Source organism: Strix uralensis, chromosome 20 (assembly GCF_047716275.1).
Source record: "Strix uralensis isolate ZFMK-TIS-50842 chromosome 20, bStrUra1, whole genome shotgun sequence".
NCBI lineage: Eukaryota > Metazoa > Chordata > Aves > Strigiformes > Strigidae > Strix > Strix uralensis.
Window position 1 is genome coordinate 7,442,159 of NC_133991.1, and position 17,092 is coordinate 7,459,250.

General features: G+C 40.6%; 1 protein-coding gene across 1 annotated transcript; it reads left to right on the forward strand.

Annotated features, from left to right (window-relative positions):
- Positions 1-430: 430 nt before the first annotated feature.
- Positions 431-16,388, forward strand: KCTD7 (potassium channel tetramerization domain containing 7). The gene is made up of 6 exons (XM_074890463.1): positions 431-1,263; positions 3,056-3,175; positions 5,543-5,735; positions 6,614-6,783; positions 8,444-8,622; positions 9,137-16,388. The coding sequence occupies exons 3-6, from the start codon at positions 5,592-5,594 to the stop codon at positions 9,511-9,513; spliced, it is 870 nt and encodes a 289-aa protein (XP_074746564.1). The 5' UTR covers positions 431-1,263; positions 3,056-3,175; positions 5,543-5,591; the 3' UTR covers positions 9,514-16,388.
- The last annotated feature ends 704 nt before the right edge of the window (positions 16,389-17,092 follow it).

Sequence of the window (17,092 nt, forward strand, 5' to 3'; positions counted from 1 at the left end):
TTTGTTTTCTTTTAATAGCTGGGTGATGAGGAAGAAAGAGTACCCTACTGAGAGGTGAAAAAGAGTAATGTGAGAGTTGTTCACCTCAGGAAAAAGTATGTAATTTTTAGCCTATTGAATTTGTTCATCAAAAGCAATTGTGTTCAGACAGGTGAAACGGCTTCTGAAAACCCTGCTGTGAAATTTGTATCCTAAAGCTTTGAGCATCTGTCAGTGTGGAATGTGATTATTCAAGTAAGGTTTTCTTGGGCTGGTTTTTGTGTCTCATTTTCCGCTCTAGGTATACTGAAGGTGGCCTCAGCCTCCTCCACCCCTTTTAAGCAAAGAGTTCTTTCCGAAATGCTTGTTTCCACAAACTCTGCCTCTCAGGATTTGAAACGGTTTTGGTTTCCCTCTGTTTTGTTGCGACAACTCCATTTTGAGAGCGTTAACGTATTTGTAAAGCCACCAGTGAACGAACGACGAAAAGTGCCTTCAGGAAATGTTAATTTTACAGTTGGGTACAGATTTACCAAATCCTTACCACATTTTTTTTTTTTTTTTTTTCCAAAAGTAAGCCGGGAGCCCCCCCTAGTGCCAAGACAGGGCCCTGCTGCCCCTCGTTTCTCCCTGGAAAACGCTGGCAGCTCCGCCGGTGCCACCCGCGGTTTGTCACAGCGGAGCCGCGGCTGCCCGGGGCGGCGGGGACCGGTCGCGACCCCGGCGCTGCCTTTCCCGGTGGCGGGGAGCCAGGTGCCGGCACAAGCGTTTCACTCACGGAAGGATAATTAATTGATGAGTTAGGGGATGTTTTCCCTCATCGATGAGCAGAAATGAGGAGAAAAAAAAAAACAAAACACGACGCAGCCGTGGCTGTGTGAGCGGTGCGGGGGGGGGGGGGAGTGGTGGTGTCTCCCGCCGCCCCCCGTGCGGGGACAGCCCCGGTCCCCGTCCCCGCCTCGGCGGCCCCGCCCGCGCGGGACCCGGATGGGCCCTACGTGACGCGGGGGCGCGGCGGCCGCTCTCGCTCCCCCCTCCGGAGCCGCCGCGGGCGGGCAGCGGGGGAGGGCGGGCGGCGCCGCTCCTCGGCGGGGCGGTGGGTGCCGGGACGGGCGCGGGAGAGGCGGCGTTGCCCACCCCCACCCCCACCTTTCCGTGACGGCCCGTCTCCCTCCTGCGGAAGACGCGGCGGCAGGTGGTGCCCCGGCGGCCCGGCAGGGGGCGTGAGCGCGGCGGTGGCGGCCCCGTTAACCGGCCACCGGCACGGCGGGAGCCGCCCGTCAGGTGAGGGGCGGGAAAACACCCCGCGGCGCCGGGCTGAGGCGCTGCCCGGGCCCGGCCGCGGGACGGGAGGGTGCGGCCGAGCGCTGCGAGAACGGCGGTTCCCAGTGACCGCCGAGGGAGCGGGGCGCTGCCGCCCCGCCGGGGGCCGCCGCCAGACCGCCGGGGGCCGCGGCTGGACCCGGGCCTGGGCCGGTCACACCACGGACAGTCACCTCCCGCATCTGCAGGCGCTGTCTGGTGAACTCCGTTAACGTTTAGGCTGTTTAGAAAGACCTAGCAAGGCGGTAAGCGACAGTTAATATTTAAGTGCCGAATTAATACTTAATTCGCTGGAGCCCTGGCTTACCCACACGGTTGCTGAGCTCGCTTGGGACTGTGCTGCCCCGTCCGCGAGTGGGATGGTGCCTCCGCACCTCACGGCGGTGAAACTGGGAAGCTGCTTCAAGCTCATAAAAGCTTCTCCGTGCTGTGAAATTCTGCGTAAGGCGGTAGTTGGTGCAACCAGTGAGTACAGCCTGAGTAGCCTTTATCCACTGGTCGTTTGGCCTCCCCGCTGTCCTGTTCCTACCCAGGAAGGTCACTGGTGATGAAGTGTCCCGTCGTATCCTCCAATACCGTGTGTCTTTGCTCTCTAATGCAGAAGTTAAGTTACAGCATCCCTTCATCATACCCTGTGTTGTCTTTTGCTAAGGACTAGAGATGCTGAGAACGTCCAGGATTTTACAGTCAAATGTATAATACAGTTTACTGCAGCTCAGGGATCCCTGTCCTTTTTCAGGATGTTTCTTTGCTATTCTGACGCAGATTCATTAGAATTAACTAGATGTCGCATCTTTTACCACTTTGTTCACACAAACCTTTGATCATCAGAGTCTCTTGAAGTATGCTGTGGAGACTGCTAAGTCACGTCTCATTCTGCGTCCTCACAGGGACCCAGTTTCTATTGAAAAAGGGAGAACCTTCCTAACAATCTGATTGGTATCTCCTCAAAACAAGCACATTCCAACGAGTTAGCTTTGAATAGCAGTTTGTGTAGGTCTCCTATGATGGATTCATACATCAGTACATTGATGAAAAAGACTTTGACCCTGTAATCATTATGTCACTTTTTTGTAAGTATGTAACTTTGCCAACACCGCTGTAACCTCAAAAGGTATTTAAGAGAAAGTTGTTTTGAAATGATACGGAAAAGTTGGAACAGCAGACCCTTGAAAAGCTTCTTTGAATCTTAGCATCAAGTAAAACTCGATGCAGCTTTAGGGTTGCTATCATTCCCTAGGGAATGAAGTAAAACTTGCAAGTCCAGTTCATTTAGTAAAGCTTGCTTTGGTGTGAGTATGTGAGACAGCAGCTGAGCTGTGGATAACAAACCTCCAGGAAGTCATCTCTGCCGTTTAAATGACAGGTAGCTTGTAAACTGGAAGGAGGTACTTCTGGTAGAGTTGGATGGTGCTGATGTATGGTTCAGTTAAACATTTGATTTAGTGATAGTTTTGTTTATTGATGATGTTTTCTCATTAATTATCTGTTGATCTGGACCTGGACGTATTGGAAAGTGAAAAGGATGCATTTTACTTAGTTTAAATAAGCAAAACAAACTCTGTAACTTTAATGAGAGATTTAAAAAAGAAATGGTTTTGTGCATAGTTAATAATAATTAGTGCGTATGCTTTGAGTGGCAAGAAGAGAATATGCAGATGGATGCATATTCCTCGTGAAATGAAGAGAACCGAAATGCAGAAGATTATATGTCAGAAGACTGGCCAGTGATTAGCTTATGTTTTTCTTTTAGGAAGCTTTCTGTTCCAGTCAGCAAACTGCTGTCTCACTGCTCCGTGTCTGTGGATGAACAGGAAGTGAAGCAAACCTAGAGAGGAACTTCATTTACCCTTTAATGAACATCAAAAAACAGGTTAAACTTGTCAATGATCAATCTCTTCATTTTACTACCACTAATCTTATTCTTGAAATCCTGGACTAATTATGGGCTGAGATCTTGTATGCTAAACCTCACTATGTAGGAGAGTGTTTTGTGTAAATGTTCCAAGGGCAAAGAAGGTTATTACTCATGAGCGTAACATAATTAACATATGCTCTCTCATGGCTTTTTCCTAAACCTTAGTGTCGTGTCGAAGGAGGATTATGAAAGAGGAAGAAGAATTCCTTTTTCTCAAACCTCTACCTCTCTTGGGCAAGAGGACCTTTTTGGTGTAGTGCCAAATGGATGAACTTACCCAAAACACATTATGTGGTCCATGATTCCAATACACTTAATGGAACTGAATTTTGTACGCTCCACTTATGTGAAATCTATGGGATGTTCTTGAAAAGTGTAGACAAAGATCAAATTTTTGGTCACTCTTGAGTTCTTTTAAATAGCCTTAAGAGAACTGGAAATACAGGAGCCAAAGCACTGGTGTCAAGTAACAGCATTATAAATAATACATTCACAGTAAATAGAGGCTCACACTCAATTTTGACTTTGCATCTTATAAATTAAGCTTCTGCAAGCTGCTTCTTGTTGATAATTTGCTTACCTCCTTAAAGGAGCCCCCACCAAAATAATCATTCATTTATGTTGTATATGTTCTTTATCTTTGAGGCATAGTTTACTTGTTTTGATAACTGATGATGTCAGAATAAATGTTGTTTCCAGACAAATATTAAAATTGTTAATAGGGTGTGGACATTGACAAGGCCTTCCATCCTTGTTTATCTGCCTGTGCATTGTACTGTAGTGGAAAAATGATTATGAAGTCAAAGTCTGTTTTTTGAACTGTAGAGAAGAGAAATTAAATACCCATCTTGAGTTGAGACAAACCTCTTAACAGGCTGCAGTTTAAAAAGAAATTTTTAAAACTTCACAGTACCTACTTATCTAGGTTTATTAGGTTGTTAAACAGGATCTAGAATTCACCTCCAAATTTTGGTGAAAGAAGGCCACGGATACTCCCACAGAACGTGGACGTTTTGATCTGATCAGCTCTCTAAAGAGTATCTGTTTTGACCAGGAGCATCCCGGTTCTGTCTGGGCTCATTTTGAACTTGCAGCGTTTCCTTTAAGAGCTAAGATCTACAGACAGCCTGGCGATGTGCATAATGACTGTACTAGCAGAATTAGTAAGGCAGAATAATTAATCATGGCTGTTAAAATTTTATGTCATTTCTGCTTGTTGATTTTGAGTGGAAGCAACCTTTATGAAACATTTATTTAGTCAATAAGTAAATGTACCAGATGTGGTTGTGCAAATATTCCTTCTCTTTTTATATGTTATGGTGATTTGAGAGAAGGAGCTTAGAGGATTAGAGAGCTAGATAAAGCCTCCAGTAGTATAATGGCTTTGTTAGGCTGTTGTGATGCCACTGGAGACACCACAGCAATCCTGTAAACAGAGGTACTTTTTACATAATGCAGCGTAAAGAGAACAGCAGGGTTTCCAGTCTTTCCTACTCTGCTCTTTCAATTACTGTTTTTATAATGCAGCTTATTGTTAGTCCGTCCCGTCCTCTGGTTGAAGATGCACTGTGAAAGCATTGTAGTTGGTGTTGCTGTGCATTTTTTTTCTGCATAGGAAATTGTTAGTTAGCAGTAAGTGCACAGTATAACACGCGGAGTTAAATACACGCGGATCAGACGCGTGCGTTTGCGTACAGTACGATGTGATGCAGCGGGCAGGAAAACATCCGTTTTCTCTGGTTAGAAAACTCAATTTTCTCATTTCACAGGAAATGCTAGACCTGAACCGAGAGCCTTTGCAGTGCCTGTCGTTGTGCAGCGCGGGGTCTGATCCGCTTTCGCGGCTGAAGGTGACGGCCGGGGAGCTGGGTGGGAGCAGGAGCCCGTTGCCCGGCGCACATGGCCAATGGCAGCGTGCATCTCGAGCCGTGCCGCTGCGGATGGCCTATTGCGATGGATGCGTGGAACGGCGGCCACCCAAATTCACCCAGCAAATGACATTTTGCTGCAAAAGCGTGACGGAGCCAATCACACCCAGCACCGCACAGCCAATGGACGCCGGTCTCTTACCCAGGCACTGGCAGGGGCTCTGTGACTGTAGGACCTTGGTACAGCTCTGCAAACTGCATTCCTGCAGAGACAGCCCTCTCCGAGTTTGTTTCCCAGCACAATAGTTGTCCTTGCTGTGATTCATTTCCCAGTAATAGCAATGCCATTGTAAATGATCGCTGTAAAGCCGCGGAGCGACGTGCCTTGCCTGCCACGTGATCTGCAGCTGGTGGGGACAGTGCCTGAGTAATTTGGGTCTTGTTTCCCATTTAGCATTGCCACGGCTGCCTACCCAGCAGACCTGCTTACGAGAGCCAGAGGGATGGTGGTAGTTACGGGGCAGAACAAAGTGAGTGGAAACCCGGATGATGCCATGTCGAGCTCAGATGCAGAGGATGATTTCCAAGAGCCAGCCACTCCTACTGCAACCCAGGCAGGACAAGCACTACCTCTGCTGCCTCAGCAGGTAAGAGCTCTCTGGGACTGTTCCTGATAAGGTCCAGTTATTGCAGCACATACTGCTCAGGTGCCAGAGAATTCAGGATTTCTTTGTTGGAGTATTTAGGGATATCCAGTTCAGTTTCCATTAGTAGTTAAATAAAACTAATTAAATAAATAAAGAATAAAAACTAGAATAAAAACAGAATGGAATAGAAAGAATAAAAAGAATAAAAACTTGGAATAAAAAACTAAGTCTTTTGAATTTCACTTCATTAGCTTGACAGCATTGCTCAGAATTCCCATCAATGTTTGGGCTTGACAAACACAAGTATGTGTTTATTCTAGTACCGAGGCATCTGAAGGTGTGATATTAAGATTTTATGCCTGCTGTAAACCTAACATAAATACAGAATCACTGTTTTTTTCCAGTGTATGGTATACCATAGAATAGTAGTGTAAAGTAACCAGTAGAGTAGCAACTGAGTACAAGTCCCAAGGTTGGCCTGAGATTTCCTACCTTTGCAGGGGGGCATGGGTGTGTGTGTAAGGGTGGGGAGGGTTTTTTGTTTTGTTTTTTCTTTTCCCCAAAAGAGCCAACAGGAGTCATTCATGCTTTTAATGAATATCTGGTATTAAGGCTGAGTGATTACTGCTGTTTCACATTTCCAACTAAAATTAAAACATTCTGATTACACCCAGAAGCCAGCCAAAGTATTCAAATTGTTAACCCCTGAACCTCACTGTTTTGTGGCGACAGGCCAGGAAGGAAACATTTGTTGAACCAAATTGTGTCACAGTGGCAAAGACTGTATGCTATGTCTTCTCGCAGTGGTAACCCTTTTGGCCTGAACATGTCTGCGAAGGACTGGAGGCTCATTTCTGATGATGTGATTGCTTTTGCAGTTTCCAGAAGTTGTTCCACTAAACGTAGGAGGCATGTATTTTACAACAAGACTGTCAACACTGAGACGTTATGAGGACACAATGTTGGCAGCTATGTTCAGTGGAAGACACTATATTCCAACAGATGCTGAAGGCAGATATTTTATTGACAGAGATGGAACCTACTTTGGGTATGTACAGTGTCCTCAGCAGTATACTTTAAAAGTTGTTACTGAAGAAAATTCTTTTTAAACAAAAAGAAGTTTTAATATTTTTTTTCCCTCCTAGTTTATTTGTGGGGTAGGTAACTGTGACTTGCTGGCATCCACACCTTCAAACCATCTCAAGGGAAGAGTATATTGCAGTTAAAAAACTACTTGTTTTAGTCCTAAGAGCTTAAGTTTTAATTTGGGGAAAGAAAAACAAGCAATGTTTTGAATTTATGCATTGTCTTGTCTAGAGTATCTCCTTTCAAGGTATCAGGTTGTTTTGATGTTTTAAAAAAGTATGTATTTGGCATTGCTTTTCATAGGAAGCTTTTTTGTACAACACTGGTTTTTAACTGATATTACAGTATTTATGATAAAGAGGGAATGGAAGGAATTCATCTAGATTTCTTAAACAGTTGCAAGTATGATGTTTTCAGTGATTAACAGGATATAACTGGTTAAAAAAGCACAAGCCTCAAAGAATTTTTTAAAAAAATTATAGTGCCATATTCCTTCGCTTTCAAGATTCCTTCTTATGTGTTTAGCTCTCATTTTACTTTTAATTAAACTAACCATAACCTTACTAATACTCTGAATTGGTGTGAGATTGCTAGAAAAGGTAAGCAGTGTTCGTGGGTTAATGTTCATGGGTTAAGGTCTTTGCCCAAAGCACAATTCGCAATTTAACTTGTATTTCTTGTTTCTCCTTCGTAGACATTTCCTTAATCTCTTCAACTGAGAAGGGTTGAATTATTTTCAAAGCACATTTGGATTGTACTATAATCTGGGACAGAAATAAGTTAAGACACTATATTTATTGGGAAATAATTGTTTCTTTACATTTGGCACTTTGGAAGTGCCTGCCACCTTGTTGGGAAATCAATTTATTTGTGATGTTATCAATCTGAATTCAAAGTATAGCTGGAACAGAGAGCCAAGTTAGCACTTGCTGTATTTGTTGACATTCTAATGAAGATTGTAGTAATGCTTGTTTTATTCGATATGGGCAATAATAGTTTTGTGGTTAATGCTTTTAAAGTGATTTCTTACCCTGTTAAAGATCTTGTAGCTTAACAGTGTTTCAGAACTACGAGGAAATGTTCTCTCTCGCTCTCCCTTATTATTATTATTACATATACTACAAGTGTATATGGCTCTGATCCCACGAAGAGAACACCTCCTATGCAAATGCACCATTCATTCAGTTAGAATACTGGTTCTGTGTGGGATAAAATGTCCATGCATATGATTCTCCAGGAAAATGGAAAAGATTATTATGTCACAGACCTAAATTTGAAATACAGTGACTACTATCTCTTTCTCATGAAATACTGTGTCCTCTTTTACTTGAAGTGGTTACTCCACCTTGAACTTTTTGTTTAAAATATGATGGTATTTTTTTGAGTGAGTTTTGACATTAACAGAGGCAAAATGGGAAATGATGACTTGGAAACTTGAATGCAACACATCGTTTTAAAAACATATGTTGGAAATACAACTCAATATTTCAGTTACTGTCTAAGTGTAAGGATTTCTGTCTCAATAGAATAAACAATGAATACGCAGTGTTTCCTCTCCTTTCCCACCTGCAACAGTTTTGGCAGAAACGTGTTACTTAATAATATTTTTGCCCTTTTTCTAGAGACATACTTAACTTTCTACGATCTGGTGACCTGCCACCCAGAGAACGAGTGAGGTCAGTTTACAAGGAAGCTCAGTATTATTCTATAGGACCATTGCTAGACAATCTAGAGGATATCCAGCCTCTTAAAGGAGAAAAAGTTAGACAAGCTTTCCTGGGCCTGATGCCATATTACAAAGGTAAATAAACAAAGTAGTATTGACTGTTTCTTCTAGTGTGATTCAAGTAGTATACACAGTGCTTTCAGGTCTGCTTTCAGCTTTCAAACTAATTGCATTGTTTTTGAGAAGTTTATTATGTACTTTTCATGCTCTTTAGATCTTTAAGGTCTCCACGTCAGGCTTGTTCCTGCTGCATCCCAGGATGTGGATTTTTATGCTGTCTTAAAAGGGAGCAAGATCTAGGCCATAACATGCAAGGCTTATTAAATGAGAAGGTTTCCCTGCCTCTGCATTTGTTCTGTTATTACCTGCAACTGAATAAACTTGGGCAAATAGTAAGGACACCAAGTTCACAAGATAACTGAGATTGATTTAATTACTATATATCTAGCTACATGCAGCTTCCTGTTGCTGCTAATGATAAGAATAACTTGTTAAACACTGCAGTAATATATTTCACAGGAAATAATTGCATTTGTTTTCTTTTACTAGGTGCTTCATTGTTATTTTCAACATTTTTTTTTTTTTTTAGATCATTTGGAACGGATAATCGAAATTGCAAAGCTTAGAGCTATGCAAAGAAAAGCAAGATTTGCAAAATTGAAGGTCTGTGTCTTCAAAGAAGAGATGCCCATCACTCCCTATGAATGCCCACATTTCAATTCGTTACGTTTTGAAAGGAGTGAAAGTGAGACAAAGCTATTCGAACATCATTGCGAAGTAGATGTATCTTTTGGCCCCTGGGAGGCTGTGGCTGATGTATATGATCTCCTGCACTGTATTGTGACAGACCTGTCTGATAGAGGGATAACTGTGGATCATCAGTGTATTGGCGTGTGTGATAAACACCTGATAAATCACTATTACTGCAAGCGTCCTATCTATGAATTCAAGATTACTTGGTGGTGAGTTATTTTGTCCAGAACGGTGCACGGGATAAAAGGACTTCTAGACGACAATTGCTTTTAATATTTTTGCAACGTGTCTCTGGAAATGCATTGCTGCTAACATATGTTGGAATCAGTCTGCTGAAATGTTGGCTAATGCTTAGCTGCTCAGCAAAAGGGAACCTGTTACAGAGGCTGAAAAACCTCTGAAATCTTGAAAAACCAGCCTGAAACAAGACTGTTGGCTCAGGTACCTTAACGAGGCACAAAACAGAATCACCTCATGGAAATTATGGAGAGGAGCGTCTAACATCTTTTAAAAGAAGGTGCCACCTACCATGTGGCTTTAGTATCATAGTCTGCAAAATGGATATTGCAGACATCACCTGCATTATTATAAAGCCGGGGTGCTAATAATGCTGACATAAACGTGGTTGAATTTTACCCACTTAGAAATGTTTTAGTCACTTACTGCTTTATAAATTACTTACCACTTTATAAATTTGAGTAACACCCAGCACAGATATTCTGGAAATGTAATGTTGATATAATAGATCATTTTAAAAAAAAAAAAAGGAGTATTCCCTACACATTATTAACTGTTGTCACAATTAAGCTATATATTTTTTTTTAATTAAGAATCTGTGTTGTGAATTCTTATATTTCAATTATTTCCAGTGTTATAAAAAGGAATAGCAGATTTGGAATATATTCCTTAATGCTTTTAGGAATAATAACTGTTCATGGAAGACTTGTGCCTGTTTTTAGCCTTAGAAATTCTAAATGTTTACAGTATCTACAAAAAAAGAAGCTCTATAGAATCAGGTCATTTACAAAGGCTTTTGGTAAATGAGAAAAACCTATTATGTATGTTCCTATTAGCAGAAGCAAGAGGAATATTTAATGTGTATTATTTTATTACTGACTCTTTTTACATTCTGTGATATTAAACTTTGTTCTAGAGTTAGAGTCAAATGATGATATTAGACCAATGCTTCCTTCACCTCACCTTCTTCAGACAATTAAGTCTCAGTTTTAACATTCTTGTTGACCCTTTCTGGTGTAATATCAGGAAAAAAAATTTCAACCTTCATATTCAAATCTCTCTCCAATTATAAACCAGTATATCTGGGTAGTAAATTTCTTTCCACACTGAAAGAGGCAGCCATTGCAGAATGATATTCTTTTAAAAAGGTAACCGTTGCACTTCTAACATTAGTAACCACAGCCTGAAGTTGAATTACTTTATGTCCAAAACTGAAAGGTAGAGCTAAACATTTGAAGATATTACTGGTTTGTGAGGTACAGACAACTCAAGTGTTTTTCTAAAAGACCCCACTTGAAGTGACCTCAAAATAAAGAGAGAGGGAAAGTAAATGTTTGCAGTTTGCATTCCGTTGGATTAGTTAATCCAAGAATATTGCTTGATTAAACTTTTGACCAAAACACTTAAGAAATGTGTTAATTACAATGATAAAAATTCTCAGTTACCTGAGGTAATTTTTAGGATAATTCTAAGACTTTATGATCAAATTGTCTTGCAAAAAAAGAGGCAAATTGTTTGAATTGTCACACTTTTATGTATTTGACTTAGGAAATTTTAGTAAATTGTCTCTCTGAGGTGGGGGCATACAGCTCTAATGATCTCTTTTCAAATGTTTACTTACAGAGGATCATTGTCAAGTGCTGAGTTTCAAGTCCAGAGTTTAAATTTTGAAATGGAGGGAAAGAGGAAATTACATGTATTTGAATCTCATTTTAAGTTTGTTTAAATTGTTTTCTTAAATATTGGCCTTTGTGTTACAAGTTGTTGTAATTGTGTTTGACAACCCAAAATTAAAAGTCAAACTGAGACTAGTAAAGTTTCCCTAAAATGAGAGGAAGCTTGCATGGTTTCTTCACTACTGTGCTGTCTTCTTTTGGGTTGTTTTTTCTTTTTTCCAGGGAATCTTAAACTGCAAACCACAATTTCTAATAAAATAATACAAGATCTTAAAGCTGAGCCTTACAGAGTTTTGGCTGCTTGTACACTTCAGACATTTAAGTTCAGGATTTTTAGCATCAGTTTATTTAGAGACTACAATGAGGATTGTAGTTTTACTGGGTTATTCGGTGGTTTTTGCCACTTCCCATATATGTATTTACATGGGACATAACTCTGGTTTGAATTTCAGCACTACTTGCAGAAGTGGAACACAGTCTGATTTAACAGTATGTTTTTTGGTTTGGCTTTAAGAATTTTTCCACTGTTATTCTAGAGAAGCTATGATGGCAAAACTCCTGTTTCAATCATGTTTGCTATTTCTTCATATGCACACACTGCTATTTTATAACATCTTCCTGTTTATTGCTTAAATAAGTAAGGAACCCTACCTAACCAAAATGATAAAATTAAAATCTTGATCTGTATCAGTTGCATCTTAATTGAAGCTTTCATCCTTCCAGATCCTCCAGAAGGCAGCAAACATTAAGTGCAATATTGAAAAAGAAAACATGGATTTGAGCCAACGTGCTTTCATACATCCATTCTGTATTGTGATTTGTGCAAGTTAACAATATTGTTATTGACTACACTTGTTCTAAGCAGTCGTTGTTTACAATGATTTAGATGATATTGCCTAATATGTATTCATTTTTTGACAGAAACAGAAGAGTTGTGCAGGTGGATGTCAGGGGAGTATAATCTAATAACTGGTTTATATAACATTATTGACTTATCTTTTCTTGGCGTATAGCGTAATTTTTGAAATTCTGCGTTTGCAACAAAAATGTGAGTAGCTGATTTACTAAATCCATGTTTAAGATGATTGATGTTTTTGTATATCATGAATGCTTTATAATTGTCTAATTAAACTAAATGCCTATGTAATACTGCCTTTTTTTCTTTAGGACTTTTCTTTAGATCTGGCTAGGCCAGAGGTTTGCTAGAACATATTTACCTATTTCTCTGTGCTTCTCCTACTTAGCTTCTTTGCCACTTCATCATCTACACTGCTACTTTTGCACCCCCACACTCACGAATACCCTGTGTTTGCAAGCTGACACCACAGACAAATTGGCCATGCAGTACAGGGTCTCATGTCATCATACAACGTTGCTATGAATATCATGTTTGCAGATCATTAGAAGGACAGTGCATGTCAGGCCATTTAGCTCATTCAATTTGAAGGAAAGACATTTTTTTGCTTCATGTTCTGAGACAGGAATCATGCCATTTTTGGTTCCAAATTGATATATGGGAACATATGTGTTAGTCAACTCTTCTCTTTTTTTGCCCCCCTGCCTAAATAAGAAGTCTCAAATATTTTCAAAGCACAGACTACATATCTGGATTGCAGGGATTACACTGGTTTTATGAATACTGGGGGTAATGGTGGGACAGTTGAGGGATAGTTATTTAAAAAGTAGAATTGTTAGCTATTAGGTTGCTGTGTGCCTGAACAAAAACTTAATGAGTAATCTTTTTAACATCCCCTCTATATATGCATTGTCTAGTGGTTTTTAACAGGGAGCAAAGGGAGATCTTACTGTCAGGTCTCATATGAAGTGACTTGGCCAATTTCACAGCCCGTTAAATGCTTCTGCATCTGTTTTACACTTGTAAAATAGGAAGGATATCTACTTGTCTTTATAAAGCACTCAAAAATGACATGAAAAGGTATTTACGTTTATGTGCAGCATCCACTTAATGACTGTTGATTTCAAGAGTTTAAAAAAAAAATTTAAAATATCATAACTTTTCAACTTGCTGTGAGCTTCTTAACTTGAATACCACAATACTCTATGTAGTAATCTGAAATACTCATTTGTTGAACTTCCATCCTCCTTGGAGGAAAGTGAAGGTGCTAGCATCTTTCATCTGGGAAGCCTTTGAGCCATTAGCAGATTCTCTTTTGTTCTCGTGGTGCATGTTTTCTCCTGAGACTGCTGGATTTTATTTTTTTTTTTAAAGCTGATTTTAACCAAAACCTATAATGAGGGATCAGCTTCTGCACTGATGAGGGTTCTTTGGTTTGTTTTGGGGGGTTTCAAGTCTTGGTTATCTGAATAGCAAAGGCAGTAAGTTATTGCAGCAGAAAGTTCTGCATACCACCCTTTTGATGGATTTTTTTTTAAGTTTTAGGAAATCTGCCTCATGATGCAATACGTGCAAATACCTGAATTTGTTAATGGGAATATTTTTGAGATTTTGTTGTTGTAGTTCAGTTGTGTAATACTCTTCCCTGAAACTAGCATGAGAGTTAAGGGTTGAGTTAAACACTGGTTTTCTGATAAGCCTGCTTATGCCTCAGATGTCTCCTGCCTCCATTTTGTAAAATCACTCATCCCAGAGGTGTTCAATGTATGAAAAAGTAAAGGCTATTATAGTTACAGGAAAATCAAGAATCTTCCTTGATTCTCAACAATGAGTCCATTAAGAGAATTGGTACTTGTCAGTCCAATTGCAGTCTCCATTCTCCTGCTCCGCTTAGATGCCTGTGGCTTCAGCAGTGAAACAAAGTAGTCACAGGGTTGGGTCTGGCTAGCACAAGTCCTTGAAGGCAAAAGTCAAAGACTTCTGTTACAGAGAAGTGTACTGATCTGCATTAGCACATAATCTGGCCTTTAGTGGAGCGATTGTTAAAATTCCAGCAAGCCCTGAAGGATGTTGATATTTTAAGCTGTTGTAAATGATAGCTTTGTTAAACCCTAATCTGTTTTGAGCCAGATTGTTCCAATGTATGTATTGTGAAAGACATAAAGGCTGGTCAGTCCTTTTATTTATGGTTCTCGGTATATCTGTTTACCTAGTGAAATCTGAAGCCAGTGAGGTTGCTGATCACTGCCCCTCAGAACTGAATACAGCCTGTTTCAAAAGGATCCTGTGCATTGAGTGTGTGCTGTTTTTTGCAAATATGAAAGTGGGAGGGAATTAGTTCTGCAGTGTGTTTCCCCAGGGACAATCCTCACTAGCTCTGAAGGAGGGCTTTGGTGAGATCCTGATCCACGCTCCCCCACATCTCCATTTGTTAGATGATGTGTAAGAGGCATAAGGAGATGAGGTGTCTAGCCTGAAGATTCACAGTGAGATAATGACTCTGACTGGATTCCCCCTTGGTTCTCACCCCTTTCTCTAACCTTTAAGATGTACAACTCTGTGCAGGAAATGTGTTACTTCTGTCTGCTGCACCCTCAAATTTCATAGCAAGGTGAATACTTAGACTGTTTTAAACTAAAGGGATTTTAATATTACGATATGGTGACTGATAGCTACTAAAGAATCAGTAAAAATCTTATTACTGACGAAAATAGCTGAATAAATTAATTTAAAAACCTTATTTATAGCATAATCACTTTAATTTCACTCTTCTGCTCTAATTTTTTCTAAAGACTGTTAAGAAATGTAAACTCTTCTTTTAAGGGCTTACATCTGTTTTATAGTAATACATATTCAGGGTAAGTACCTGTATTTTGGGCTTTGAGGACTTTGTGTTTTGCTTGCTATGAGCTGAAGGATAAGTGCATGATCGCTCATCTACTTGCTTTTTTTCTTAAAAAAATAATTGCTGATCTAATTAAATCATGATTTTCTAGCTTCATTTGGCATTTGCAGCCCCTGGGAACCTTCCTTCCCAACTTTATTCTCACTGCTCATTCTTGTTTATAGATGACCTGGGACAGGTGACATGATGAGGAAGATGATGGAAGTACCAACAGGGAAGGTCTCATGTCAGAGCTGATTGTTTGCATTGCAGAGTATTCTTTCCATTTTATTTCAACTCTTGTGCTGTGTGAGGCAGAGGAACATTCATCACCACTTACGTGAGGTCAGGCAGAGGATCCAGGCTGGAAGCCCAGCTAACCTCTCCACTATTCATCCATTTTCTGTGTAAGTTCATTGTATTGTGATGTATCGAGTTAAGTGGGTGGGAAAATCCAGTGGCTGTGGATTGCACTGGGAAATACAGCAGTGACGGGTGAAGCGGCTGCGGGGTCACACTACTTGAATTTCAGCATCGTTGTTCAGGGATCTGAGGACCTTTATGCCACAGCTTATGCACTGGATCTTTCTTTTTGGCATGGCAAAGCAGAGTAATCAAGTTTGGGATGCAACTGTCTGACAGGTAAGAGAAGACTTCAGAGCAAAGACTGTAGTAAGATGATCTCTTAACTCATCATGAATCTCTGGGACATGATATTTCTTTCACTTTCTTCATTTAATAACTGCTTTACTCTGGACAATTTATAGACCCCCAATGGCTTTAAGTTATGTCTGGTATTACTGAACCCTGGAGTTGTACTGATATCTGGTTATTTATAGGTAAACAGTTGTAAATGTTTTCAGGTTGTTCACGCACAGCAGAGAGGACCCAGGGTAGTTCTGAGTTTTGGGCTATAGAAACATAATTTCATTTAACAAACAGAAAAAAACCCCTTCAGTCTTTTATTATCTTTCTGCAAATAAGCTAGGTTTCAGGGGGTAATTAGGTTCTGTTGTTGTCTTCTGTATATAGTCCTCTAACTGGAAATTTCTTTCAAGAACAGCAGTTCTTAGGCATTTTACATACACAAGCTTAGTGTAAGTTTACCTCCACTTTCACTGTGACTTTTATAAATGGATTTTGTTTTGCTGAATTATAAATTGTATGTGTCTATGCATTGTAACCCGTAATGCCTTTGAAAATCCAGCCTGGATGCTAACGATCAGGGTTTGGAATTATCTCCAAATGTGTTTTGTTTTTTTAAGTAAGTTGATGTGTGATGTTTGATACTGTGGATACTGTAGTGTATTATTTCTTACTATGTTAGACATTTCAGTTCAGGTAATATATAGCCTATGTTTTTTATTTACAGTACATGGAAGAAAATGTGGATATAAAGTTTGTGTTGTGCAATAAAAGTGTGTTACTCTGAAAATTGTTGGAATCTGGCTAATTTGGTCTGCAGCCACTGCAGTCCCCCTCCTCACATTCCCTATGATTTGAGTTTGCTTTGCACGACTGCAAACAAAAAGACACCAGTCTCCGTCCCAGGCTTAGTCTAGACACCAGCCACTAACTGGTCCATCAGCACTTCCTTAACAGATGGCACTTACGCAATGTCTGCAGGCTCCTCGGGGACACCGGCTGGTATCAGATCCTTTTAGTTCTACTTCCTTCCCTCTGTACCCACCCGTTCATGTGAAACAGCCCAGAGGAGGTCTGTACTGTCCCTGCTTGGGCAATGCTCAAAAAGAAAGTTCTGGATTTGCTTAGCTGGCTCTGTTTAGAAGTATTTCCCCCTTGTTTCTGAACTAAAATACCATTTTCCTTGCTGTCCATTTGCGTTGCTAAAACGATCCCAGCTTTCACATCTGGATGTTTGTGCTGAGCTGTGGGAGGGGAAAAAAAAAAAAAGAAACCAGCGCGTGACAGCACTGTGTAAATGAGAAAGGGAAGGTTTAAATAGCAGTAGCTATTTCTGCTGCCGTCAGCATAAACACACTCCCAAGCGCTCATGTGGGCTGCCTGATCTGGACAGTGCCTGGGTTTGAGGTAAAAACAAAGCAGCTGGTGGGAGTTGGTGGGGTGTGTCTGAAGGGAGAGGGGGGATGCTGCTGTGTGGTGGGCTGGAAGGGGCAG